At 38.2% G+C, this 22,652-nt stretch overlaps 1 protein-coding gene across 1 annotated transcript in view; it reads right to left on the reverse strand.

Moving 5' to 3' along the window:
* Positions 1-3,274: 3,274 nt before the first annotated feature.
* The window catches only part of slc10a7 (solute carrier family 10 member 7), a 205,996-nt gene continuing 186,618 nt past the window's right edge, over positions 3,275-22,652 (reverse strand). Inside the window, exons 11-12 of the mRNA XM_072256030.1 lie at positions 9,210-9,355; positions 3,275-5,360 (exon numbers count right to left, since the gene is read on the reverse strand). Of these exons, the coding sequence (XP_072112131.1) occupies positions 5,322-5,360; positions 9,210-9,355 (185 nt within the window). The 3' untranslated portion in view covers positions 3,275-5,321. The remainder of the gene's footprint in view (positions 5,361-9,209; positions 9,356-22,652) is intronic.

The following is a 22,652-nucleotide window of genomic DNA, read 5'->3' on the forward strand; positions in this document are numbered from 1 at the left end:
GTAGGCTTTTCTGTTCATGGGCAGTGGTATTTCCACATCAGGCCATGATGCAAACAGTAAGGATACTCTCCACTGCGTTTCTATAGAAATTTCTCAAAGTTTTAGATGACATGCCAAAGCCACGTAAACTTCTAAGACAGTAAAAATATTATTGTGTCTTCTTTGGGATGGCACTTATGTGCTCGAACCAGGACAGATCCTCTGATATGATAATAGTTACCATCCCTTTCGACCTCTGATCCCCTACTGAGGACCAGCTCATAGACATCCAGTTTCTTCCTCCTTTAGTCAATAATCAGCTCTTTGTTTTTTGCTGACACTGGGCGGTTGTTGTTGTGACACCATTCAACCAGATTTTCAGTCTCCCTCCTAGATGCCAATTCCTCACCGCCTTTGATTTGCCCAACAACAGTGGTGTCATCAGCAAACTTAAATATGGTGTTGGAGATGTACGTAGCCACACAGTCATAAGTGTAAAGTGAGTAGAGTAGGGGGCTGAAGACACAGCCTTGTGATGCTCCTGTGTTAATGACTGTGGAGGTGTTGTTTCCAAGCCATACTGACTGGGGTATATAAGTGAGAAAATTGAGGATTCAGTTGTACAAAGGAGTATCGAGGCCTGGCTTTTGGAGCTTAGTGATAGTTTCAAGGGGACAATAGTGTTGCATTTATTATTTTCAGTGCAAATACAGAGCAGAATGACACTATTAATTGAACTGTAATGGCTTAACAACAAAAAACATTCTGTGAAATTTGTGATATTAATGATAATTTGATTAACATTTTCAATATATTGAAGGTATTTGAGAGAGGAAACAGACTCTACTGACTGAGAGGGTGTAAACAAAAAAACTGAGTATGCCTCTGAGAAATGAAATTAACAAAGACGTTTACACAAAGAGTGATAGGTTTGACGTTTTTTCTGCCAGTGGCAATTGACAGCAGGCCAATTGGCAATTTGAAATGTAACACACACTGAGGATTCTCAAATATATCAAGGGATATGAGGCAGAGATGACAATGTGGAGTAGTGTCATAAATCAACCATGATCTCATTTAGTTTAAGTTCATGTTTAATTGTCATTCAACCATACATGAACACCTGTGAATTCAGCCAAACAAAACAGCATTACTCTGGGGCCAAGGTGTAAAACACAGTACCGACAGTTATACACATATAGCACGCATAAGACAGCAGTAAAATACAGTCACACAAAAAAATACAGTCCAAGTCCCTGAGTCCATTAAATGAATGTAATAAATTATAATTGAAGTTGAAATAGGCATTTTGTAAACCTTTCATTTCTTTACAAATGCATGGCATTAATCCTAGAGAAACTTCTTGGTGTTGACCTGCTGAGCTCCTCCAGCATTTTGTGTGTTACTTGGTGTTCTGATACCTTTGATGACGAATTGCTTGAACAATGCTTGCCACTCCCTCATGATAACTGAAAGGGGAACGTAGCTGCAAAGAACTAAGGCAGATAGTAAAATTTTTTAGAATTGTTAAGAAAATTGTTTGAGTGTATTCTTTTAAGTATTCCAGTTATTAAAAAAATATTTTACAGAGTTCAAATGGTTTTAGGTTTTGAATTGTTTTTGACCATCAGACGTATCCATTTCTTGATAGCATCCACATCAGACAAAATCTGGTAGTATAGTTTAGAAAAAAAAGTAGTTTTCAACTATTTTGTGGGTAGGCGACTTACCATCTTACAGCTCTGTTTTCACATGGATATTTACAACCAGCTTTACCTCCAAGTCCTATATGGGAGGAACTATACTAGGCAAGTCTGTAATTTCAGAGGCCAGCAGTGTATGTGAGTGGTTCACCACCTCCCATAACTTACATTGTAGGCAATTACAATAGCGGAAAAATGAAATATCCAAATTTTCTCATACAAATCTGGATTAGAAAGCGAACTCGGAGGAGAATGCAAGACAATTAATTGACTGGAAAAGAAGGAATGAATATAATGTAGAAAATAAAGGCAATATTCATTTTGATAGGAAGAACATCAAAGCAAAACTAGTTGGAACTAATACATGTTCTTGTGTGGGGGAGTCTCGGTGTGCTGGTTCATGAGGTGAAGAATGCAAAATGCAGGTACAGTGAACAATTAGAAAGACAAACATCATGTTGGCCTTTATTACAAATGCATTGAAATAAACAGTAAGGTAGCTTTGCTGATATTGTACAAACCTTGGCAAAACTTCATTCAGGGTACAGTTGTGGATCCTGAGGAACACTTGGAAACAACACAAGATTGAGTCCTGGGATAAGGGACAATGCTATGCAGGGAGGTAGAACAAGACGTGTTCACACATATCACTTCACAGAAGAATGAGAAGTTACCTTACCAAGATTGCACATTACCAGGCAAAACTGACCAGGCAGACGGCCAGACTCTTTCCTCTAGTTACAATGTCTGGAAATGGAGGCAGAGTTACAAATTGGTGACTCAGCCTTTTAGGACAAAGTGAGAAGAAATATCTTTACTTAGAGGCTTATAAGTCTTTGTTAACCCCTACCATGAGAATCCTGGATTTTCATTTGTTGACATCAACAGATTTTTGGAGCAAGTAAAAAATAAAGTGGAGGATTACAGCCACGATCACACTGAATGACAGTGTGTGCAGAATGAATCCAAGGCCTGCCTCCAGCTCTGCTTCTTAAGTTCCAATGTTTCAAAGATAATTACAAATCAGAATCAAATGTAATTACATTGAATTGATAATGGTAAAGTACGTTCTTTATTACTCAATTGTTCAAAGTGGTTCAAATGATTCAATTTAATATCAGACAATGTGTATAATATATAACCTGAAATTTTTACTCTTCACAGACATCCATGAAACAATAACCCCACAGAATGAATGATAGATTCATCAGAATCCCAAAGCCCCCTCTCCTTCCTATGCACAAGCAGTAGCAGAAGCATTAACCCTCCCCCAACGGGTTCCAGTATAGATTTTTGTAGTAAACACTTTAATATGTTAGAGACAGTATGGTGTTTGTAAGGGTAGAGAGATAAGACCAAAGTTTAAAGTTAGAATGGAAATTAGTATTTCATCTTCAAATTACTTAAAAATCTTTACAGAAAAAGCACACGATGTACCAAAATTGATAGAAGCAAAATTGTGCATCTATTGGCTAATCTCATCATGAAGAACTAGAAGGTCAGAATATCAACCTCTTAAATGTGCACTTACCACTGACAAAAGAAACTAAGAAAAACATAAAGTACATTTAAGTAATATTACAAAGTCTGTGTGAGCTTTGGAATCATTTTGGTTTATTAATAATCCATGTGGCAATAAAAAAGTAAACGGAATGAACGACAAAATAAATTGGTTCTAACAATAATGTGCTACAAGATATTCATTAAGATTTAAACATATATCAATAACCTTATATAGTTACCTAACTTGCAGGAAGATACAGCATTTCAACTAGGATGTATTTTGCCCCCCAAAAAATACAAACTGAAAATGTTTAGAAACAATTGCAAACCAGGAAACCCACTTGGTAAAGGACAATGGAACCGAAGACTTGATAACCAAATACTTAAGCACAAGTAAAGCCAGATACAAGGAAGGGTTGATCTAAACACTAATTGCATCTCACTAATGGCCCCATTATTTCAAGGATAATGCTTGAGAATTTATATTGGAATAATAAAAATTGCATCCCCCATGTTAACGTTTAATAAATGAACATGTAATTGTCCAAAAGAATTGTGCCTTTATCTGTTGTACTTCAGTCGTAGGAATCCACCAAAGAGTCTATTTTAGTTCAGGTTGTAACGCAGCACTTTCGATTATCTAGACGTTCATGTAAAATAAATCAATGCAGGGGGGTCCTCACTTGGTAACATAAAATGATATGGAAGCTTCCAGAAGTAGGCTTACCAATATTTAATTTAATTTAATTTACAAGACTGTTGACATGAGACAGATTCTCCATTAACCAAAACATCAACACACAATTTTGTTTATCAAACGTAAAATTAGAATTATACTAAATACACCCAGAGGGTTTCCAGCAGAGAGTTGCAGAAGGCTGTATGACTGAATGAATGTAGAATATTCAATATTTCCCACATTCGGTAACTGAGAAACAATAATATCTACTCTGGTTTTATTTATGTTTCATTTGAATAGGTTAATCTGATTGATTTAAGGGCAGTGATGCAATTTGATTGGAAGCCTTCCATTAATTGCCTCGTCAACCATCAATCTGGCAAAAAAAACAATTAAATATATCCACTACTCCTCAATTCAATTAATATCAAACACTACAGTTTTAATGGGAACAGGCACTAACAGAGTTATTTTCTGTCCCTTACCCACCAGAACAGCACTTAGATATACTAAGGAATTCTCAAAGGACAGAAGATAAAAAGCTTGGTGAACTGAATACAGAAAGAGGGATGTAATATTAAAACATTATAGACAGTTTTATGCCATGATACTGGGGGAGGGGCATGGGGAATGCTGATGGAAATGCCTAATACAACATTTGAACTTATTTAAGAAAATGAGCATAAACGTAAAGAAAACCCCCTATATTTCACAGCTAAACAACATTTTGAAAAAATAAATGTAATCATCTGTTATTTATGCTATGTGTTTTGTAAATATTTTTTGCCATTTAAAATCATTCATATTCTTTATACAAATTGCTGGAGTTTTCCTCTTGTATTCATGCAACAATTTTTGTGCATGGAGAAAACAAACTGAGAAATTCAGTTGTACTCTTAAGGCACTTAATAACATATATTTTGAATATTAAACACATATGCAAATTTCTTATGCATAAATGTTCACTTAATAATTTTCTATTGGTTTTATCTTCTGTACATTTCAGTATATGTACAGTACTGTGTAAAAGTCTTAGGCACCATAGATCTTTATACGGTTTCAGAGAGTATGGCCTCCACTGAGCCCTGATCTCAACCTGGGATTACTTGGAGATACAGAAGCAAATGAAACAGAGCCAAAGTCTACAGATGAACCTTGGCAAGTTCTCCAAGATGCTTGGAATAACCTACCAGCCAAATTTCTTATAAAACTGCACAACAGTGTACCTTAGAGAAATGATGCAGTTTTAAAGACAAAGGGTGATCACACCAAATATTGACTTGATTTAGTTTATTTTTACTGTTCACAGCTCTTTATAGAATTTTTTTGATAATTGGAAACTTTCCATTTATTAGTTTTGAAAGCATCTTGGCTTTACAGATTATTTTTTACATGTGCTTAATACTTTTGCACAGTATTGTATGTACATAGATACAAAATAAAAGATTCAACCGATACTATACAGGAATCTTCACCTGTCTTGAGAGGTTCAGTGCCTGTGAATGAGAAAATTACATTCATTTAATTTTGAATCAAATAGCTAATCAGCTTCTTCTTTCCATTTTGTATGTGTGTGTATACAAGCTATGTATAGCATTGAATATTTTTAAAATTGTAAGCAACCAAATAAATTATGAAAGTCATTGCATTTCGAAAGGTCTTCTTAAAACCAGGTTCTGCTTCAGCTTTAAGAAAAACGTGGTAGAGTGAGGTATTAAATCGACCGCTACTGAGCCATAAGAAATAGGAGCTGGAGAAGGCCATTTCACTCTGTCAATCATTAAGATCCTGGCTGATCCTACAGCTCAATACCATTCTCTTGTACTATTCACATTTCAGAGTCATAGCACTGAAATAGGACCCTTGGCCTGTCATGTCTCTGCCCACCAAAACTCCTTGAGAACCCACTGTTTTGAATGCAATCATTGAGCCTCCATATTTCAAAGATCGACCACTCTTTGTGAATGAGGAAATTTTATCTCACCTCTGTCCTGAATGACAGCTCTGGTTTTTGGGTCCTCCTACTAGGGGAAACATTCATTTTGCAACCAGCCCATTGAGCCCTGTAAGAATTTTGTATGTTTCGATGAGATCTCCTTTCATTCATCTAAACTCTAAAGAATATAGGCCTGGTCTAGTTGTCATATAGCAAACCTGCCAGCCCTGGAATTAGTATAATGAATCCTCACTGCACTCCCTCTATGGCAAAGTATATTGTATATATTTTGTTTACGTAGGGAGATCAAAAATTGTGCGCAACATTTCAAGCTAGTCTCACCAAGGTACGATACAATTGCAGTAATACTCATTTATTCTTGTACTAACATTCTCTTATATTTTGGCTTTCAGTAACTTGCGCTCAAGGACAACCCACGAACCTCAACATTACTCAACCTCTCACCATTTACAACTTATTCTACCTTTCTATTTGGTGCACCAAATTGGAAAATTTCACAAGTTTTCACATTGCATTCCATCTGTCATGATCTTCTTACTCATTTAACTGACTTGTTTCCTTTAGATACCTCTTTACCTCACCATCCTATGCACAATCCACCAAGTTCAGCATTGTCAGTAAATTCAGAAATATGACACTTTATTGAGGGGACCCTCAGTAAAATTGTTGAAATATATCATGAAGGTTGGAGCACAAACACCTATCCATATAATACCCCATTAGTCAAAGCCCACTTATCTGAGAAGGTAAAATCTATTCCCATTCTTTATCTTCTGCTTGATAACCATTTCTCATCCACATACAGTATACTACCCTCCATTCCATGTTGGCAACCTTGAGTTTGAGGCCTTAATCCAAACCTTCTGACTATCCAAATATGCCACATTCACTGGTTCACTTAATCTATTCCAAGTTCATAACCTCAAAATCAAACTGTATAGTAAACCACGTGGGGAGGGACAAGTAGACAATGGAGTCATGGAGAGAGCAATCCCTATGGAAATCAAAGGGGTGGGGAGATGGGTGCGAGGTGAAAGAGAGTAGGTAAGGACAAGAGGAACCCTATCTCTGTTATGACAATGAAGGGGCAGATGTGTGTGAAATGATGGAGATGTGACTGCTGGATTCTGAAGATCTTGATCCAAGCTTCTTTCAGAAGTCAAGAAGGAGGCATAAAACTTGTTGCTTCATGATTGTTTTCTTAAATGTTAACATTGGAAGTGGGCAGATCTAGTAGGGGAAGGGAAAGCAGAAGCAAAAATGGTGGGCCAACATGTTCAGCCCTTCTTATAACCCATAGATAAGAGGCATACCATTCAAATTTGTAGGTTAAGTGTTAACCATTCAGATAGCCCCTATTCAAATAATACACTACCAAGAAGCTTCCAAAAAGAGACAGAACTGTAACCACTAGGGGAAACACTCAACAGTGGCACATACATAGTTGGATCCCTAGAAAACATACTAAACACTTACATGTACAGTATATAGGTAATTAAATAAAACACAAACAAATAGTTAATTGTTAAACTGCAAAGAAAGTAACAATTATATAGTTTAATCCAACACTGGTGAAGGAAGCATTTAGAGTGGTGGAAGAGAAACTACATTTTCTTTCAAAGACAGGACATCTTGGATGTTCTAGAAATGGAAAGCCTCATTCTGAGAACAGATGTGGTGGAGACAGAGCAACTGAAAGAAGGGAATTGCAGTTTTACAAGAGACAGGATGGGAAGAGGTATAGTCTAGATAAGTGAGAGTCAGTAGGTTTGTAAAAGACATCAGTAGATATTTATATGTGGAGATGGAGACAGAAAGATTGAGAAAGGGGAGAGAGGTGTCAGAGATGGACCACATGCATTTGAGGGCAGGGTGGAAGTTGGAGGCAAAGATGATGAAATTGATGAGCTCAGCAGGGGCACAGGAAGGAGCACCAGTGCTGTTGTCCACATAATGGAGAAAAAGTTGAGAAATGTTACCAGTGTGGGCTTGTTTCCAGGTAGCAAATAAAAAAGCAGGCATAGCTGGGTCCCATATGGGTCCCTGAGAAAGTGGAAGGAGTTGAAAGAAAAATTATTGAGGGTGAGGAGCAGTTCCACCTGGCAGCGGGACATGGTAGTGAAGGGGAACTAGTCATGTTCATCGTCCAGAAAGAAGTGAAGAGCTTTAAGGCCTTCCTGATTGGGGGGGGGGGGGGGGGTGGAAGTTTATAGGGACAGGATATCTATAGTGAAAATAAGCCATCAGGGGAGAGCATGTGAAGTGTCATGCATGTAGATAGGAAAGGAGTGAACCAAGGGGGACAAAATGGAGTCAAGGTATGTGGCCACAGCTCAGTAGGGCAGGAGTAGGAATAAACAATAGCCGTACCCAGACAGGTAGGTTTGTGGAGCTTGGGTAGAAGGTAGAGATGAGCATTGTAGTGTACGGGAACTATGAAGTTGGTAGCAGTAGATAGGAGATCTCCAGAGTTGAATAGTTTAGTGATGGTGCATGAGACAATGACCTGATGCTTCTTAGTAGGATCCTGCTTAAGGGGTAAGAGACATGTGAGTGATGCCACCTGGCCTCAGCAAGACAGAGGTCAGTCCGCCAGACTACAACAGCACCGCTCTGGTTTAATGGTAAGCTTTGGATTGGAGTGGAGGACAGTGCATTTACAAGGTGTGAGGTTAGAATAGGAGAGTGGAGTGGTCAAGTTGAGATGGTTGATGTCTCATTGGCAGTCGGAGATATAAAGATTCAGAGTGGGCCGAAGGCCAGACCAAAGTTTCTTAGTGTTCTGGAATCTTTTAATGTGCAAATCATTTGACAAATAAATGATAACATATAAACAACTATGATAGAGAAGTAGGTGAATTGTGTCATTGGCCTACATTCAGCAAAGGTCATTGAATTGAATTGTTAGCTCTGCTTCCACAGATGCCACCTAACCTAACATGTATCTCCATAAACTTCTGTTTTTTTCACATTTCCAGCTTCTCCATCTCTTCTTACTTAACAAAAACTCAAAGTTGGCACCACTTTAATATTTCCTGATTAGTTGTTTGTGTACTGTAATACATAGTTTTACCTTCTGAAGTTGAAGCAAAATGGGAGAAGATGGATTCAGAGGTACAATGGCAATGGGGCAAATCACTCTGTAGTTGGAAAATTTTAAGGAATCTCTGAAGTAGTGCAAGGGTTTCAGAATTTACCAGAACTGGAATAAGAATTAGAGTAAGTTACATCAAACAAGCCGATGTACATCATGCCATCTGAACTCTACTACAGTGGAACAAACCAAGCAGGTAAATGTTTGCAGTAATCCTTCATTTTAAAAAAACAGAATACATTTGGAATAAATTCTAATCATTTTAGGTTACTTCTCTGGCTTAGAAGGTCTTACTTTTTGACGAGAGACCATCCAGGATTGCACTGTTCCAACTAACAGACCTCCGAGCAGAATCTGTGTGGGATGATAGATGAGTAATGGAACTGAAATGAGGGATAAATGTTCATAACCTGAAAATACTATCTTCAGCATTGGAATTCCTGCAAATAGAAAACAGATGCAAAATTGTTAGCATTCTCCCAAAGTTTTGATTTTTTATACTTAAGTATAAAAGGTAACCATTTCTGTTCCAATTTCGCACTCACAGCACTGAAAAGGATGATTTTCTTTCCTCCACTGTGTGTGAACAAATGAATAGTTTAAATGACCAGAAAACAACAACTTTGCCATTTGAATTGAAGATCCAAATGGATGGCTTAGATATTGGCTGGAAAAAAGCTGAACTAACTATTATTTACTCTTGGAAAATGAAACAAACCATTTAATGGGATCCTGATGTGCATGTCTCATTTGGGCCTTGTAGTTTGCACAAGTGCTAATTATAGTCATCCCTCGGTATTCGCGGGGGATTGGTTCTAGGACCCCCCGCGGATACCAAAATCCGCGGATGCTCAAGTCCCTTATATAAAACGGCGTAGTATTTGCATATAACCTACTCACATCCTCCCGTATACTTTAAATCATCTGTAGATTACTTATAATACCTAATACAATGTACATGCTAAGTAAATAGTTGTTATACTGTATTGCTTAGGGAATAATGGCAAGAAAAAAAAGTCTGTACATGTTCAGTACAGACGCGACCATCGTAGATCTTCTGGGAACACTGATGGCCGTGATCTTTAAGTTCTTGAGGCTGTAGCGCTTTACATAGCTAGCCAGCCAACCCTTACAAGCCTTAAACTTCTTCTTCTTGCTCACAACACAAGTAGCGAATGAATGAGATGCGAGACAAACAATGCTCAAACAACGAGTGCTGTAGAGAGACTGAGGATCTGTGAAATGGCGGGAGACTACAGCAGGGTATGCCTACACATCACTTCATTCGCGTGGATTCAGCATGCAGCAAATTCAAGTTTTGTTTTTTGGAACTTTCTGGAATTTTTTTTCGAATATTTTCGATCCGCGGTTGGTTGAATCCATGGATATGGAACCTGTGGATACAGAGGGCCCACTATATTGGTACTGTATTGACTGTATTGTTTGAGCAGCCTAAGTGGAAATTCTGAAATGAGCTGTTGTAGCTAGTTCAGGAGAAATTCAAAAAAGGTTATGAACAATTCTTGTGCTCCTTTCAGTTTCAGCAAAATACATCCCTATCCCCAAACCATATTCAACCAAATTATGTCAGGTTTCCTCTTCACCATTTAGGAAGCATATGCTGCATGGGCATGACATGTTACTAAGGCTTTTGTTTGGAAAATCATATGCAGAAAATAAATGCATGGACGTTGAAAGATTAAGGCCTTTTGATGGAAGTGCAATCAGCCAATATTCAGAATAAATGGATTTGATGACTGGGTAGTACATTTATATACATCACCCCAAGAGTTAGACATATTTTGAGTTACTCTTAGTTAAATTATTCATTTTGTACAAATGAGTATTCAATGGAATGGACAGGCTTCTTCACTGCTTCCTACATCAGACCTTTGACCTAGAAAGTTGCAATTCCATCAAATTTTACCTACTGTCCTACATCTGGAAAGTCATCAGCAGTCAGCCAAAGCCAACCAGTGTCTTGGAGTCTTCCTTACCGCCATTCTTAACCCTGGTGAAAGTCAAAGGTTTTGAACATATGTTTTCAATAGCCCATACCCTTGTCATAATATACAGGTAGAGAATCACACCATTATAGTATATTAAGAGTCATACAGCAGTGAAGTGGGCACTATCACAAGGTAATGACAGTTATAAAAAAATTTGCTTCTATTGGTCTTATTTCAAATCATATGGAAGTATTTGTAAAAAAAAACAACCAAGCATGTGGAACAAAGCATTAGAATAACTCATGTGACTAAAGGTGGACAGGTTGCTCGTACCCGATGGCCTGCCTCAAAGATTTTAATGGCTGCAGAGATAGTGGACCCATTAGTTGAATTTTTTCAGAACTCACTGAATTCCAGGAGGGTACCAGATAATCAAAAAACAGTGAACTTTACTTCCCAATTCCTTGTTGTTAATGAATTTCTTATTAATCACTGCTTCAAGGCACCTTTGGAGAACTGCTCTGTACCTTAGAAGCTCAGCAGTCACAGTCAGTTTTTCACATGCATGTTGTTGATCTTTCATGTTAAGGCTTTCAGAAATGATTATTAATGAGTCTATTTTCATTATCATTGATACACAGAGAGTCAAATCTGCTATCATAGGCCTTTAATACTACAAGCAGATAGTGATGGTGACTTGATATTTCTGCACACTATCCCTATGCCTGGAAGAAAGGCTTGGCAACTGGTGTCCAGGCAAACAGATTATTCCTTCCTTTGATGTCATCTGCTGAGATACTCCTCTTATGCAACATGCAATGCTTGTTTCTCCACTTCCTCCTCCTCCTGCTCCTGCTACTGGAGGGCCTCAAGGCAGTATCAGCAGAACTAGAATCAGGTTTCACTGACTTATATGACGTGAAATTTGTTGTTTTGCAGTGGCACAGTAAAGAACATAAAATTGTTATAAATTATAGAATAAATAAATAGTACAAAAAGAAAGGAACAATGATATAGTGCTCATGAACTGTTCAGAAATCTGATGGGAGAGGGTAAAAATCTGTTTTTGAATTACTGAGTTTTCAAGCTCCTGTATCTCCTCCCTGATGATAGTATGAGTAGATGGTGAAATCCTTAATGATGAAAGCCACCTTCTTGAGGTACCACCTACCTCCTGAAGGAGTCCTTGGTGGTGGGGATGATTGTGTCTGTGATTGAGCTGGTTGAGTCTACAGCTCTCTGCAGCCTTTGCGATCCTGCGTATTGAAGCTTCCATGCCAAGCTGTGATGCAACCAGCCAGAAGGCTCTCCACCATGTATCTATAGGAATTAGCAAGAGTCTTTGGTGACACACCATATCTCCCTACAGTCCTAACAAACTAGAGCCGCTGGTACGCTTTCTTGGTGATTTCATCAACATGTTGGGCCCAGGACAGATTCTCCGAGATGTTGACAGGAACTTGAAGGTGCTTACTCTTTCTATTGTTGACTTTTCAACAAGGACTGGTGCATGTTCTCCGGACTTCTACTTTCTAAAATTTACAACCAATTCCTTGGTCTTGCTGACACTGAGTGAGAGGTTGCTGTTGTGACACCACTCAATTAGCCGATATATCTCACTCCTGTTTGCCTCCTCGTTACCATCTGAGATTTTACCAACAACATGGTGCCATCTACAAATTTATGGATAGTTTTTAAGTACTGTCTTGAATGTTCAGTTTGTTCAGGAGGCAGCAGGTGACTGCTGATGTAGACTAGTGCATAATAATGTTGGTTTAATTTCTTGAGCCACACAACTCCTGAGTTTAAACTGTGTTTTTGCAACTTCTACTCTCAAACACCTTTTGTTTAGAAATTCATGATTATACAATCCATGACCTCTCTCACTAAGCAACTTCCCAGCTCTTTACTTCATCCCACTCCCCGGTTTCATCTATCACCTTCAGTATCTCCCTCCCCTCCCTCCACCTTCTAACACTGACAATCTCTAGTCTTGCTTAAGTGTCATGGCCCGAAACGTTGACTGTACTCTTTTCCATAGCTGCTGCCTGTCCTGCTGAGTTCCTCCAGCATTTTGTGTGTGTTACTTTGGATTTCCAGCATCTGCAGATTTTCTCTTGTTAAAGACTATTAAATAGCTTCTTACTCAAAAAATCATTACTAACAGCTGAGATGTATATGATATCAGAAATTTGCTGTAAGAGTTACAAATATTAATTCCGAAAGATTAAATGCAATGTGCTAAAATAAAGTATGATTTGTTTCAGTCCTGTACGTGTATTAATCTATATTTAAATATTGACTGCATATATTCCAGTGAGTTACTAATGCTTTCACGTATCTTTTCTGTCATCGTTTGCTTTCAACCAAAGACTGGATGACAAGTTAGTTTCAAGACAGGTGCATCTGGCAGCATTAATCAATTAATCAATAATTAATTAATAGGATTCTAAAGCTACTCATTGTATGTAAAACCTGAAATTATAAATGATATATTGTGATCACATTTCATTTGAAATTAATATATTTAAGCATGCGAAAAGTAATCCTGTGGGCATGTTCTTTGACAGAAGCTCTGTGAGCTTTCATGGTGACACAGAGACATCTATTATAGTACTCTATCTATGCATTTATGAGGCACTGAACTCCTGCATTGCCAATATTTATAAAAGATTAATCAAATAGTCCTTGATTACTTGTATTGTCTGTAAAGCAGGTGGTAAGTATGTAATTTAATTGGATTCTTTGCTTCTAATGTAATTTCTTGTAAGAGAGTTTTTAGACAAGTACCAAGTGTGGGTTGATATAGAGCACTTTCTCAAAACATTACTATCCAATAGGAAATGACTAAATTACAAGATGTGATATTTTTATGTCATGCATGGTTCACTCTTCCAAAAGTCAGCAAACAGAAGTTGACATTCCATACGGAGCATTTTCAAATCACATTTGCCAAAATCTTTAGCCTGTAATGCAACATATTGCAGGAAGACCAAGTAAACATAAATACTAATTAAATTCCCCTGTATCTACAAACATATCTATCTATTTATTTAGTGATACAGCTTGGAGTTAGCCCTTCTGGTCTTTTGAGCCACGCCACCCCAGCAACCCTACAACCCCGCTTAACCCTAACCTAATCACGGAACAATTTACAATGACCAAATAACCTACTCGGTATGTCTTTGGACTGTGGGACGAAACTGGGACACCTGGGGAAAACCCATGAATTCCACAGGGAAGACATATAGAGACTCCTTACAGAATTGAATTCCGGAACACTCTAAGCTGTCATAACATTGTGCTAACCGTTATGCTACTATGTACATGATGTTCTTTCAATTTCAGGGGGAATAATGTATTTTCAAAAATGTTAATGACAGTCCTACGCTCTAGAGATCACACAATATATAATGACATTATTACTTCTGGGTTACATTACAAGTCCTTGGTGCAAACCAACAAATAAATGGAAATATGATGAAAATTAAATCAAAATTGTACTTTTCTTGTGTGATAGATAGTTTGACCAAGTTTTATCCCTCAGTTTTATGTCCTTCAATAAAGCCCACAACTCTCCAGACAAAATGTGGGCACATATTCTCAGAAGAATCACAATAATTATCTGGTGTGATTATTTTCTATTCTCAATTGATTATCTAAATATTTGTTTCTGGGTCTTTTTTGGGTTTTTGCTTTCTAAAAAATGTAATTTGGATCCTTTATCCAGTGATGATGATTTCACTGGTTCGTTGATTGGGGGACAGAAAGGAGGTTCTGTGGACAAGACCAAAATTCCCAGATGGTTCATTGCCTCCCGGGTGCCAGGGTCAGGGCCATTCCATATCGAGTCAACAACATTCGTTAGTGTCAGGGTGAGCAACCAGAGGTTGTGGTCTATGTTGGTACCAATGACATGGGTAGGACGAGTGACAAGGTCCTGCAAAGTGAGTTCAGGGCGTTAGGTTCTAAGTTAAAGGACAGGACATCCAGGGTTGTGATCTCAGGATTGCTACCTGTGACAGGTGCTAGTGAGGCCTGATATAGGAAGATCATACAGTTTAATACATAACTAAGGAGTTGGTGTAGGAGGGAGGGCTTCAGATTTTGGTTCATTGGTTCCAGGGAAGGTGGGACCTATTTTGAAGGGATGGTTTGCACCTGAACTGGAGAAGACTAATATCCTAGCGCAAAGGTTTGTTAGTGCATCATGGGAGAGGGGGTTTAAACTAGAGTTGTGGGGGATAGGAACGTTCGTGCAGAACAGATCATGGAGTAGTTGAGGAGAAAGATGTTAAGCTTACATACATGGTTAGGAATCAATAGATTGAGCATGGTGGGACTAATGTTTTGAGCTACGTTTATTTCAATACAAGAAGTATCGTGGGGTGATTGAGCTTAGGACATGAATAAGCATGTGGAATTATGACACAGTAGACATTAATGAGACTTGGTTGCATGAGGGCAGGCCTGGCAGCTCAATGCTCTGGGGTTCCGTTGTTTTAGATGTGATAGAGTGGGAGGGATTAAAGAGGAAAAATGTCATGGCAGTGCTCAGTTAGGACAGAGTGGAGGTTAGTGAGGCTAGTGAGCTAGTGAGTTAAATTGAGGAATGAAAAAAGGTATGACCAAGTTAATGGGATTACCTTATAGACCACCCAACAGTCTGCAGGATTCAGAGGAGAAACTTGCAGAAAGATTACGCAAGAAACAAGAAACATAAGGTTGTGATAGTAGGTGACTTTAAATTTCTACACGTTGACTGGCACTCACAAAGTGTAAAAGGGCTGGATGGGAAAAAGCCTGTCAAATACAGTATGTTCGGGAAAGTTTCCTCAAACAGCACATAGAAATCCCAACTAGAGAGAGTGTGATACTAGATCTCCTATTAGGGAATGAGACAGAGTAGGTGACAGTAGTTCGTATAGGGGAACATTTTGCATCTAGTGATCAACATGCTATTAGTTTCAAGGTAATTATGAAATAGGATAGGTCTGGTCCTTGGGTTTAAATTCTAAATTGGAAAAAGGCCAATTTTTAAAGTATGAGAAAGGATCTGGGAAGTGTGGATTGGGATAGGCTTGTTTTCTGGTAAAGGTGTACTTAGTAAGTGGGAGGCCTTCAAAAGTAAGATTTGTAGAGTACAGAGTTCATATGTTCCTTTCAGAATACAGGGCAAGGTTAACAGGTTTATGGACGATTGGTTTTCTTGAGAGATTGAGATCCTGTTTAAGAAAAAAGGGATGTACACAGTAGATACAGGCAGGCAAGAATAAATGAGGTACTTGTGGAGTATAAGCAATGCAGGAGAACACTTCCGAAGGAAACCAGGAGACCTAAGAGAAGACATAAGGTTGCTGTAGCAGACAAGGTAAACACCTCCTAAGGGCTTTTACAGACGTATTAACAGCAAAAAGATAGGGGTGTATGGGGCATCAGGGAGGGGTAGCACCTCTGGTGGGGGAACATGTCACATCCTTTTCAGGGCGGCTTGTCCACCTTTGGTCCCCACCTGGCACTCAGCTCTCATCTGTGGCTCCCCGTAGCTGTTTGCATGCGACTGCGGCCACACCCCGGGCAACGGCTTCGACAAGCCGGTTAAACCAGGTGAGGGTGGCCGACGGGTCTCAAACCCTCGGTGAGATAGGGAGTTGTCTATCCCAGCACGTGAAGACAGACTCCGGTGGATTGAGCGGACAAGATCAATGGAAGGCGGTCTCTGTAAGTGTCGTGGAACGTGTAGAGCAGGACAAGACACAGAAGACGTCCTGATCATCCACTGCGCCTAGTCCCATCTCCAGCCATCTCAACCTTTGTCTTGCCACTGGATCCAGATGGGAATTGGGAAGAGAGAGTGAGACTGACGCTGCGCAACTCTCCCTCACTTAAATCCAAATCAAGCACTAGTCTCGGCACCATCAGCCAGCTGGTGGCGCAGTGACATCAGCACCGAACTCTGGAGCGAACGTTCCCGAGTTCGAATCCAGTCGAGCCGCTCCCGGACACGCTTTCCATCCGTGCTGGGTTGAGTGTGGAGCTACCAACTCAACCTCGTAGAAAGTACTAATGGTGTCGAGGTCTTCATCGATGACAATGGACAAACCTTAATTAAGAGCAAAAAGATAGCAAGGGACAAAAATTGGTGCTCTGGAAGATCAGAGGGATAATCTACGTATGGAGCCAAAAGTTATGGTGCAGATCTTAAATGGATTTTTTGCATCTGTATTTACTAGGAAAATGGACACACAGTCAAAAGGAGAGAGACAAAGCAGCTGCAAGATCATGGACCCTGTACAGATTACAGAGGAGGAGGTGTTTGTTGTCTTGAGACAAATTAGTGTGGATAGATCCCCAGGGCCTGACACCAAGTGTTCCTTCAGACCCTGTGGGAGGTGAATGCAGAAATTGTAGGAGCCCTCGCAAAGATATCTGAAATATCCTTCGCCATGGGTAAGATGCTGGAGGAAAACTAATGTTGTTCCATTGTTTGAGGAAGGCTCTGAGAATAACCCAAGAAATAATAGGTTGCTGAGCCTGATATCAGAAGTGGGAAAGTTATTGGAAGGTATTCTAAGTGACCAGATATATGAGTACTTAGATAGACAAGGACTGATTAGGGATTGTCAACATGGCTTTGTGCATGGTAGGTCACGTATAGCCAACGGTATAGTCTTTCAAGGAAGTTACTAGGAAAGTTGACTAAGACAAGGCATTGGATGTTGTCGACATGTAATTCGACAAGGTCCCACATGGGAGGATAGTCAAGAAAGTTCAGTCACTTAGATTCAAGATGAGGTAGTAAATTGGTTTAGACATTGGCTTTGTGGAAGAAGCTAGAGAATGGTTATACATGGTTGCCTCCCTGACTGGAGGCCCATGGCTAGTAGTATGCTGCAGGGACTGGTGTTGGGTCTGTTGTGGGTTGTCATCAATAGCAATAATCTGAATGAGAATGTGCTAAACTGAATCAGGAAATTTACAGATGACATTAAGATTGAGGGTGTAGTGGGCAGCGAGCAAGACTAGCAAAGCTTGCAGTGGGATCTGGATCAGCTGGAAAAATGGTTTGTAAATAGCAGATGGAATTTAATGTGTCAAATGTGAAGTGTTGCACTTTGGGAGGACCAACTAGGGCACTGCAGATCTTACACAGTGACAGGTAGGGCACTCGAGTGTGGTCGAACAGAGGGATCTGGGAATACAGATCCATAATCCCTTGAAAATAGCGTCACAGATAGGGACATAAAGAAAGCTTTTGACACACTGGCTTTCATAAATCAATGTACTGAGTACAGGGCTGGGATGTTAAGATTGTATAAAACATTTGGTGAGGCCCGATTTGGAGTACTGTATGCAGTTCTGGTCATCTACTGACAGGAAAGATGTCAATAAGATTAAAAGAGTGCAAAGAAAATTGACATGGATGTTGCCAAGACTTGAGTACCTGTGTTACAGGAAAAAAAGTTTGAGTAGGTTTGGATTGTAGAAAATTGAGGGGAGATTTGATAGAGGTGTAGTGTTGCACTTTGGGACATCCCACATTTAAACATTTAAGAATTTTCAAGTGATTTTAAAAAATTAACATAAATTATAACATATTAAATTGTTACATTCAAAAATATTCTCTGACAGCTGGTAGGACTGGTGGTATAGCTTCAATGAATGTGAAAGGAATTTTGTGAGTGGGCTTGCTGCCTATGATCAGGGTATTCTGTACTGAATATGGTTCACTGTTGTGCGATGAATTTCCTCACAGATGTATGTTCACGTTTGGAGACCTACTCCAAATGTGTGTTCACTGTTCATTCAATTCAGTGAATGTATTTAGTGGGATAGTCAAGAACGAGTACCAAGCACCTTTGTGGAAATCTTAAGCTGCTGTGTTTGGAATACTGATAAAAAAAAAAGTGGTCAGTAACAAGCTTTCTTTTTCTTTGGAACAAATAGTCATATTTCATTACTTCAATTTACTAATCATTGTACCAGAAAAGTAATTTGGGAATGTTGTGGAAGTCCCTGAAAATCTGACTTCCATAATTTCAACACACTGTTGATGATATGCCAATACAGTACATAGACAGTGATGTTTCAAACAGCAGCAGGAATCAATAACAATATCAATTTCAAAAATACAGTGAATGATGGTACACTGTAAAAAAATACAAAAGGAGATATATAATCCAGGCCTGCATTGATCCATTAAATGATGAGAATTAACCACCATTCCTTATAGTTGTGAACAAAGTAAGTTTTTACTTAGACCACTAGCTGCACTGAGTTTTGCAACTTTTTACTTAACTGCTTTGTAGATGCTAATAAAATCTGCATTCTTTTCAAAAGTCTGATCTATTGGGAGATCAAATAGTGCAAAATTTAAACTGAGAATAAGATGTTGATATGGAGGAGAATCTGTTTTATATAGTAACTGTCAGAGATGAAGTTTGGAAAATCTCTTCAGCAAGTAAGTCCTTCATTTGTCCACCATTGTTATGGATTGTGTACATATAAGCAAATCTGATCATCAGTTCTCTCTCTTGGGCACAATCTTACAGCAGAAACACCTTGAATTGTTGCTCCTATTAACAAGCATGGATAAGTAAGGAGCCGGTACAACTGCAGATTTCATCAGACCGATTTTGCAACAGGGCATTATCATAATTAGTTTTAAGTAAATTTGAGCATGATAAATTAAAAGTTTTAGAAAGTTGATTACAAATGCAGCTGGTACTCAAGGCTAGGACTACAAATGAGAACAAACCATGGCCAATAATTTAGCTCTGAAAACTGAGGTGAACATATTCAATTATATCACAAAGGTTGGAGACGAATACAGGACAAGTGATCTTCGGGATAAGATATCAATCACTTACAGAATCATTAAGTAAGGGACATTTCATAGATGGGTTGAAGGGTCTTTCGGATCTGTATTTATCATATCACATTTCAGACAACTTGCCACAGCATTCCAGCTGAGACCAGCAGTAGCTTCACATACTTATCCAACCACTATGATATGACAATCATCACACTTATCTATCAACAGAGTGGGGCACAGCCAGAAATTCACTGGAAACCAATTCAATGGGAATAAAATTGCGGTGATAGTCTATAAAACATTTAAAATTTATTGAGAAGGAAGAAGCCCTTGCGGAAATATCAAGACTTCATAGCTTTAATTTTTCAATTTTTAAGTGGAACCAGCAGACTGATGAGGTGCAATAGTTAAGTTAAAAGAACAGATATTTTTAAAAGTAGAAAATTGAGATAAAATTACTTATTATAACAATTTTTATCTAATAAAATACAGCAAATTCTAATGTACCAATATGGACATAAAACTGGAATTGTACGCAGCCTATATAACTCTTTGTATACTTTTAAGTTTAAGTATATAAAAACAAAATTCCTGTACTTTCATACTAAAGAAATGTCAAGCTGTCAAGAGAGAGCAACATGATATTGGTACATGAATTAAATTGTTCCGACCAAATATCTTTATCGAGCCAAGTTTAAAACAAGTTTAGATTTTTTGGATAAGTTGTCAATAGATTTTCAGATTGTCATTTTGTTTTATTTTCCATCAATGTACTTCATTCCCAAAACAAAGCAACTATATTTAAACTAGGCCAGTCTGATAACATTATTGATTTGACCCATACGACCATAAGTCTTTAATTCTGTTTAGTAAAGCATTGTAACTTGTAATGTTTGATTCTCACTAATACAATCTAAACATTCCCACAAAACAAATAGAGATAACTTGATTACAAAATGAAAACATATAATTTTAAAATATCATTTATTCTGATACAAGTTCAAATATAATAATTTCTTCAGAATAGCTTTCTTTAAAATCTAGTGCATTTATTATACATCATAGCAATAGCAATTTATGACTTTTTTATTATACACTACCATTTTTTAATGTAATTTCAGTTTATACTTCTCTATTACTGAGAACTGAAGTGAACAGGAACCGTCATAAGAAAACTACACCATTTTAAAATAAAGCAGCATTATTATTTGATTTTAACAGAATTCAAGTGCTCAGGACGTTTGAAGTCCCCAGAAACGTCACTGACCTCTATCTGTACAACTGCCCTCTAAAAAGTAATTTCATATTGTGAATGGATATTTATGAGGTTGGAGCAGAAAAACCCTGCACCACTATATTAACTGAGCTACAATGAACACTACATATTCCCATTAGGACACCTTCCTCTTGTTCAACAAACTCTTGGGAGCTTAAACATGTAGGATTTCCAACTGAACAATGTCAAGCCATAGCTCAATGTCAGGTTCAATGCGACATTCCATGATTAAGGGTCAAATTGTCACCTCATCCACTATCAATCAGTGAAAATGTAATCTGGCAAATAATTTAATGAAGGCAATGAATCAAACAGAATTTCACTAAAAAAAATCATTAAGTGATTTTATGCTCCATGCAGTTGACATTCACTATAAATTTACATGAAAACTAAATACAACAGATTTTAGAAGAATATGTTTGCATTCAGATAAGCTTACTCTGATAATTCATTGTGTTCTTTTTCTCTTTTCCAAGAAAGGAAAACATCACTTACAGTTAATGTTCTTTTGCATAAACCGTCCTTTGTATTTCTCAGTTATTACAGTGATTATGTCATATTTATCTGGTCTTCTTTAAATAATGTCACGTGAAACCAAAGGTCAATTGCTATCATGTTCCAAGTTTTTAAAAGTTCATAGTAAAGTCTCTTTTCTCCCCAATCCACATTTTCAACATTCATCTTTTCCTGCTTTCTGATTGTCTTTTTCCACCAATCACACTTCAAAAGAAATCTGTTGAGAAACCATAAGCATGCCCTGCTGAGCTAAACCACAACTCAGATTGTCACTTCCTAAAAAGACAACCTTAGTAAATTCAAAAGAAATGTTTACTTGCTCCCAAGCTCTCCTCAGTTTGTGCCCCTGACTAATGGGCAAGTGTACTGTGACAGAGTAAATTCTGAGACCCCATTCCTCTGTTCCATAGAATAGCCAGAAACTGACATTCATCAACAAATATGAAATGTTTGCCAGGTACATTGAATCACAAATATATGAGACTTACTTACTTTGACCAGTTTTCATCCTGCTGGTTTCCTCTCAGGTTATTAAAAAAATTGGTAAACAACAGAGCCATCAAACCACATTTGTTGGAGTTACCTTATTATCATAAAACTAGAAGTGGATGTTTGCAAATGATTGCAGAATGTTCAATCCCATCTGCAGCTCCTAACGAAACGGCTGATGCCTGATTTTTCAAGTAACAGTCACATCACAAAGATGTCAGCAATAACTCTTTCCAACAAGGAAGAGTCTAACTATCTACGTCTGATAATCTGTGTCAAGATCCTTACCACCAACATTCAGCGGAAGTTCTGAAGTTCATGATTGACTGGAAACTCATCTGGATTAGCCACATAAACAACGTGGCTGAAATATTAAGGCACGGAATGGGCATTCTGTAGGAAATGACTCAATTCTTGACACCCAAAATATGAACAGTGTGATGGAATACTTTCCACTAGCTTGGGTGAGTGTTGCTCACTCAAAAATTTTGAAAGAGTCAGGAACAAACAGCCCATCACAGGTCCTAAATAGTAATTGCCTCCAACACTGGGACACAGTAGATATATTGTGTATCATCTACAAAATACACTCCAATTGCTCACACCTACCAAACTTGCCACCTCCACCACTGATAAAAGATATGACACAACCACCCTAAAAGTTCTTCTCCAAATTATACATCATCCTGACT

The sequence above is a fragment of the Mobula birostris genome, chromosome 4 (assembly GCF_030028105.1).
Source record: "Mobula birostris isolate sMobBir1 chromosome 4, sMobBir1.hap1, whole genome shotgun sequence".
NCBI lineage: Eukaryota > Metazoa > Chordata > Chondrichthyes > Myliobatiformes > Myliobatidae > Mobula > Mobula birostris.